The 7644-nt window shown below is 37.2% G+C and overlaps 1 protein-coding gene across 1 annotated transcript; it reads right to left on the bottom strand.

Annotated features, from left to right (window-relative positions):
• Positions 1 to 338: 338 nt before the first annotated feature.
• LOC113357183 (protein POLLENLESS 3-LIKE 2-like) lies at positions 339 to 2791 on the bottom strand. Its single transcript, XM_026600509.1, has 4 exons — positions 2430 to 2791; positions 2097 to 2309; positions 1838 to 1993; positions 339 to 1706 (listed from the first exon to the last, which is right to left on the bottom strand). The coding sequence occupies exons 1-4, from the start codon at positions 2613 to 2615 to the stop codon at positions 654 to 656; spliced, it is 1608 nt and encodes a 535-aa protein (XP_026456294.1). The 5' UTR covers positions 2616 to 2791; the 3' UTR covers positions 339 to 653.
• Between the last annotated feature and the right edge of the window lie 4853 nt (positions 2792 to 7644).

Raw genomic sequence — 7644 nt, 5'->3', positions numbered from 1 at the left:
ATAGATCTACACTGCCCCAAAAATGTCACCCGGCTTTGGGTTGTTTAGTTGGGCAGCTGGCCTATCAAGAAGAATTTTTGCTAAGAAATTGGCTGAAATTAAGTTTGTTCTGCCAAGTAAAAAAGTGAAGATGTTATGAAGATACTGAAATGCGACTGCATTGTGATGAAATGATATAAAGCAAGACTGGAAGTCATGAATCTTAATAATGAGGTACCTCCATTTTTGTTTTAAGAGGCCAAAAAATCAAATTGAAGTACCCTCCTCCAACCAAACAGACTGCACTTAATTAGTTACCAATGAAATGTGCGACTGTATTGTAAAGAAATTCGAGAACATAAAAATCAAAGACTGAAGTCACGAATCTTATTAATGAGGTGCCTCCTTTTTTGTTTAGGAGGCCAAAAATCAAATAAGTACCCTCCTTCCTACCAAACAGACTGCACTTAACAAGTTACCAATGACATTACAAGGCCCAAGTCCCTCTCAAGTTTCTAGTGCTACTATCACTACTTACCACTGCTGATGGACTGGAGCGAAGGAGAACAAGTTCATCTCCCATTCTAAGAACTAGATAAATTTAAAGAGAATAAATAGTTAATGGAAATCAAGCTTTGACTGATTCCAGTGAGTTATTAACTTATTGGTCAATTTCAGGCTCTTGGGCTCATGGAGAGTGTTATGTCCCGAAAAACTCGAAGCCTCTTGTCGATTTTCATCGTAGGATTGTTATTACTGCTTCCCACCGTCTTTGCAGCTTCATTATTGGGTCCAAGTACTGCAGCAAGGATAGCATCTTCAAAGGCCTTGTCCGGCAACAACAGTGAAAAATCATTATCTTCTTCAATTGGCAAAGATCTTCTTCGAGTTTTGCTCTGTTCAATTTGCTCGCGAACTTCAGTAGTGGGCAGTTTCCTAGATTCATCCTTGGTAAGCTGCGGTTGGCTTACATTGTTGATGGACCTGGTCCTCTTAATACCACCTCCTCCAAGAGGATCAAGATACTGTGTAGTTAGAGATGGATTATTGGTCAGCATCTGTGATGAGTGATAGAATGATGGTGCAGCAACGTTGAAAGAGTTCTTTGGTTGCGCTCCAGCAGCAGCGACAGGTTTTGTGCTTTTGGGCAATAGAGGATTATGGACCGCCACCTGGGGGGGTTTGGCATAACTATTGACCGCCAACTGATTATTCTCCATCACAGGTTTTGTGATTTTCTGTAATAGTGGTTGATTGGCAACAACTTGATTCCTGCTTCTAGCCAACGAATCGACATTCTCATCGCCAAAACCGTCATTTTGTGATTTTGGAACACTTCTACCCAAGGATGCAGATGGAGGCGCAGAAGGCTCTTTGCAAGGCTGAGGTTGCCAAATAGATGAAGAACCCAAGAAAGCTTCGAAAAGACGCCCCTGTTCAACTCTATCTACGACTCTGTTCATCATTTCTGATTCAAGATCTTGGAGCATTTGTTGAGCCCTTTCAAAAGCTTTGAGATGGGAGTCCACGCCTCTTGGTCCATCTGCCATTGCTGGTCTCACTCTTCGAAGAGTCTCTTTGGCTTCAGCAATTCTCCCTTGTTTCATCAGACATATCCCCAAATTGCACATCTTGTTATTATCAGTCGCAATCAAAAGGGCGCGTCTATAAGAGTCTTCTGCTTCGACATAGTTGTTTTGCTGCATAAACGCCCATCCCAAGTTCCCCTGGCAACACAAAAATAATCCAATTACAATGTTAGACTGACACTTCAATTTCTCAGAGAACAAAAGAAGGGTCAATAGAGGCACTAAATACTAATGGCAAGAGTATACAGAGAGGGAACCAATTAAATTACCAGTAATCGAGTTGCCTCTTGTTCTACGGAGACCTGAAATTTCTTTCCCTGAGACCGGGCAGTCTTGGTACGCTTTCCATTAAACGCCATACCTTGTTGAATTAGGTATAATTTATGTTTCAACAGTGATATTTGATCGTCTAATCTCCCACATCTCTGCATAGATTAAATTTCATAGTAACAACAAATTAATATCAATGCTGAACTCAAATATTGTAGGAGTAGTAGAACTTGAGAGAGGGAATTTGATATACAGTACCTTGAAGAGATCCAAAAGAATATTATCGAGAGATTCCTGTGCTTGATCAGAACATCGACTCCTCAAAGACTTAATAGCTTCAATGGCTTCTTCAGCCCGGTTCTGTTGTTTCATAACAATCGCCATATCTTTCAAAGCGCTATCAACTCGATCTCCAGCGTTAATAGCAGCCCAGAACAGCGGAATTGCTTTCTCCGGATCTTTATCCACCAACTAATAAACCATCAAATGAAAAAACCCAAATTAGAAAAACCTAATCTTTGATTTAATAAACAAGCCAGCACTATAATTGAGTCAAAATTGTGAAAAGGGGTTTCATGCTAGTTTAATTACCTGAACGTTTTTGGCACGGACATAAGGAGTATCACCAACAGGAACCTTATGAGTAACATGAAAGGATTCAGAGCGAGTCCTGGAGACACTTTGAACCGGTTTTACTGGTGAACATGGTGCTGATTTTGAAGCAGCAATTGGTCTGAATCCAGGAGGACCATTCCATAGATCTTGCTGTTGCATCATCTTCTAATAAATTAGTCAGTTTTTCTTCTACCCTTTAGATTTTAAACACACAGATGATGATGAACAGAGATCTATGAAATATAAATTAAGATTAATTTAAGAGCAGATGTAAAACTTTCTTAAGGTCTAGAAGCCAAAGCAAAAAGGTGGAGATGAAGAAAGTGAGAGAGGAAAAAGAGGAGGATGGGGGATAAAAAAAAGTTGATCTGATATTAAAATGGAAGAGACGGTGGTGTTTTTAGATAAATTTGAAGATAATTCGACCGTTGTATTGTTACCGTTTTGAAAAACAAACATAAAAAAAATCTAGCCGTTATGTCTTCCTCGAAAAGAAAACCAAGAGCACCTTCTAAATACACATGACAAATATAGAAATGAACAAAAAAAAAATTCTTTTTTTTTTATATTTAAAATATAATTTACTTAATTTAATAATCTTTATTGTCGCTATTCAAAATGGAGTTGGTGCTCAACTTGTTACTCGACTACCAGCTAAAATTCCTGTGGTTTAATTACTTTTCGATAAAATAAATAATTCAGTGATTTAATAAATAGCGACAATAAAGATTAGGCGTTGTTATTCAAAAAGGTGTTGAAGCCCAGCTTGTTGCTAGGTTACCAACCAAAAGCTTTGTATAATGATTAATTACAAACTGTAAATTAGTGATTTTTTTTTAGTTTTATATTTATTCTAAAATTATATTCCCAATCTTTTTTTGTTCCTAATAATATTATTAAAAAAAATATTATTTTAAAATTTTAATTTATTTTAAAAAGAAAAAAGAATTGGGAAAAATATCGTTTGGTCATTTTTTAGGTGGTCCCATGTTTGTTTAATCCTTTCAGAAATCACCTTTTCCATTTGGTCCATAATTATTTAAAAATGTTAAATGGACCAAAGTACCTTCCGTGTTAATTTCTACTTATTTTTTGTAGCAGTTCATTCGTCAAAATGAACTCATGTTAATTCCGACTTAATTTTTCAGAAAACATATAAACCAGAGTTCATTCCAGAGTTGAACTCCTGATAAAAACCCATAAAAATCAGAGCTCATTCCATAAATGAACTGCATCAGCATCATCTTCGTCGTCTTCAACAGCAGCAACAAACATCATCATCTTCAACAACAACAGATCTTCATCTTTAACACGAGCAGGAAACGTCAAAATCGAGATCTTCAACACGAGCAACAAACATAAATCATCACCAACACGAAAAACATTAACAATCGAGATCTTCAACACGAGCAGCAAACAAAAGATCATCATCAACACCATAGAAAACATCAAAAACGGTAGCAAGAAAATCAAAAGAAGCATCTTCATCGTCGCCGTTTTCATAATCTTTATATGATTCATCGTCTCTATCATGTCTTCAAATCGTCTTCGTCATCTCTGCAAATCAAAAACCCTTGAAAAAAAACCCAAATCTTCATCGTTTCTTGCAGCTGCAGAAAAAGAAAAAAAAATGGAGAGAAAAGAAACTAGATCTGAAAATAGAGAGGAAAGAGAAAGTAAATCTGAGAATGAGATATTTTCTATTGATTTTTTGTATATATGTGGTCCCAAAAGGTTGACATGTACATCATCCATGACATCACCCTAGGACCAAACTATAATTTATATTTTCAAAAAGGACCAAACAGACAGTTGACGGAGTCAACTGGACCAAACTCATCATAATATATTATACCTAGGACCTATTGGTATTTCCTACAAAAGAATTTACAAGAAGTTAACCGGAAGTCTAGCCACTATTTGGGCACCTACCCCTTTTTGAATGACTAACCCTACTCTATGGAAAAGGAAATTTCCAATTTTGACGTTGGAAATATAAATGAGACAAGTACTTCAGTCTCTTCAAAAAGTCTATATTATTATCCCATGTTCACCCAACGTTGAAAAAGCTAAGGCTACGAAACCATATCTATGAGACATGCATTTATCAATATACTTGGTACGTTTCCGAGCTATAGCATTGGACACAGCAAGGCTTGGTGTAAATGCATGTAAACCACCACCTGCAAAAGGAGAAACCACAGTAACAAACACACATCAAAACCATTATCCCAATTGTATACTAAAATATCTGCTGGCCTGAGTTCCCCACCATCGTGCGAAAGGAAACCTAGAGAGACTTCCTTTCTCGCTGGTATTCCTGCACGAAAACACATATCAGCTAGTGTATCTCGAGCGAGATCATGTTGAAATTTAATACCAACATCATGTGAGCAATGTAAGGCATGATCCACATAGATATCCATCTATTTATGAAACCAAGGACATCGGCTGCCTTCTAAGAAAATGGGGATACCTAGCCTGTAACAAAGGACTGAACGAAACTGGCGAGGCCCAATCTTTTGGTTTAACCCGTCTAAAAATACGTGGGTCTAACAACCACACCCAACAATTCGTTTGACAATATGAGAGGACTTACTCCAATACACCTTCGAGAGAATCAATTAGACAGTCAGACTCAATCTAGAGCAAAGTATATCAAAGAGTTTAATATCTCTGTTTCACAATGTAATCAGCAAATCAAACAGATATAATCCGCGAGCCTGATTATTATGTGAAACAACTTGAACGGTACCAAAGACCAATGTTCAAGTGTCAATCAATGTAAATCAACAACCAAAGGTCGGATATTCTAATTGATTTATCTAAACGCACAACCTGTGATATTTCAATTATATAACAAAATATAATGCGGAAAAGAAATAACACATACACCCAAATTTTGTTAACGAGGAAACGCAAATGCAGAAAAAACCCAGGGACCTAGTCCAGTTTGAACACCACACTGTATTAAGCCGCTACAGACACTAGCCTACTACCAATGAACTTCAGACTGGACTGTAGTTGAACCCTAATCAATCTCCCACTGCTTCAAGGTACAGTTGCGCTCCTTACGTCTCTGATCCCAGCAGGATACTACGCACTTGATTCCCTTAGTTGATCTCACCCACATCTAAGAGTTGCTACGACCCAAAGTCGAAGACTTGATAAACAAATCTGTCTCACACAGAAAAGTCTAAGGATTAAATAAATCTGTCCCCACAGAATTACCCAAGAGTTTTTGTTCTGTCTTTTGATAAATCAAGGTGAACAGGAACCTATTGATAAACCGGACTTATATTCCCTAAGAACAACCTAGTATTATCAATACCTCATAATAATCTAAATCGTATGATGGCGAAACTAGATATTGTGGAATCACAAACGATGAGACAAAGATGTTTGTGATCCCGTTTTATCTTGCCTCTCAGAGAAATTAATCTCGAACAAATCTTAGAAAAGATAGTACTCAAACGATAGAATCGGGCAAGATAAGACCACACAACTATAAGAGAAAATAGTTGGGTCTGGCTTCACAATCCCAATGAAGTCTTTCATGTCGTTAACCAACAAGGTTTAGGAAAACCTAAGGTTAAAGGAGAATTGACTTTAGCTTATGCAACTAGTAACACAGAGAAGTGTGGGGATTAGGTTTCCCAGTTGTTAGAGTTCTCCATTATATTTTTCAAATCAGGGTGTGCAATCCAAGTTACCTTGGTAACAAAGCATTCAATATTCACCGTTAGATGAACATCCTGATTCAACCAAGCTAATATCTTTCAACCGTTAGATCGAACTTAGCTTGTTACACACAAATGAAATGTACCCTCATTTAGGTTTACAAACGTGTACACCTATGTTGGCTCAACATGGTCAACCAAAGTTAGCCATATGATTAACTCTCATATTAACCATATTCATCTTATTCCAAACTAGTTCAAATGACTCAAATGAAACTAGTTAAAGAGTCGTTCAATTGCTATATTCTCATAGAAGTATACAAGAACACAATCGAAACAAAATCGGTTTGATTCACTCGAATCAATTCATGAACATTACAGCCACAGTTTGCAAAGATTGCATTCCTTATAATATAAATGATTAAGTTCATGCACGCAACTGATTTTAGAAAGTAACCCACTCAAGTACGCAAACAGGTACGCACACTTGAGTAGCCGGACTTGAGTTTGGTTACGCCGGTACGCGTACGGGTGCGCATACTTCAACACATTCCAAACTTCAGCAGATTTTCACGGAAGTGAACTCTCCGCTGGTATGCGTACGGGTACACATACTTCCCCTCATCAGTAACCACCAGTACGCGTACGGGTACGCATACTTCAGGCTCCCAGTTTTTGATTTGTACATTAATGTGATTAACACATTGTGCTTATATCCAAACATGGTTACATGATTCTAAACTCTTTGTCAATCAATTGAAACTTTCTTAGAGGACGTTATATAGTTGTTGTTCACAAGCTATTTTTTCGTCAAAGCAATTTTCAAGTTACTGAAATTATCATAATGAAACATTCCAAGACAACACCAAATGATTGTATCACACAAACCATGAAGATGTAACTCAGCAATTTTCATATGATCTTATTCGGACTTTCATCAACGAATGTAAGATGAATTTGACCAAAGCGAAAGCTTGCCAACACATTCCGAGAAATATATAAGCGAGATAAACTCAGCTCGAAATCTCAAATGTGTATAATATAAAACTATATCGTAACACGACTTATGTCTCAATATAGGAGATATAATAGAAATAGACTTTCCAAGTCATAGATAAGTTTCAGTCTCCACATACCTTTTGTCGATAAAGTTCCACAAGCTCCCCTTAGTAGTCATTCGTCTTCAAGAGATGAATGCCGTGAAGTCTAAAGCTCAACTACACAATCTATGTCCTAGTCCGAGACATCTAAATAGGCTAGAAATCAAGACTCATAGTTTTGATCACTAACATTGACATGCTTGAGATAGCAATGCATGCGAGTTCGACCGAGCAATGCTCTAACAATCTCCCCCTTTGTCAATTTTAATGACAAAACTATCAATACATATGGATTACAAAATAAATAAAGAATTTGTAGCTTCTCATCCAAATGCTTGATCTCCTTGGCAACTTCAACACGACTCGAAAACTTCGTCACTTCCAAGTACTCCATGATCCTAAAGGTTGTAA

This window comes from Papaver somniferum, chromosome 3 (assembly GCF_003573695.1).
Source record: "Papaver somniferum cultivar HN1 chromosome 3, ASM357369v1, whole genome shotgun sequence".
NCBI classification, from domain to species: domain Eukaryota; kingdom Viridiplantae; phylum Streptophyta; class Magnoliopsida; order Ranunculales; family Papaveraceae; genus Papaver; species Papaver somniferum.
This window is presented reverse-complemented; position numbering and strand designations above follow the sequence as displayed.

Coding starts and splice junctions, on each gene's coding strand:
- LOC113357183 (XM_026600509.1), bottom strand. CDS start 2,615: ATGATGCAACAGCAAGATCTATGGAATGGTCCTCCTGGATTCAGACCA. Junction 2,310..2,429: donor TCCGTGCCAAAAACGTTCAG/GTAATTAAACTA, acceptor ATGGTTTATTAG/TTGGTGGATAAAGATCCGGA. Junction 1,707..1,837: donor AAGAGGCAACTCGATTACTG/GTAATTTAATTG, acceptor TTGTGTTGCCAG/GGGAACTTGGGATGGGCGTT.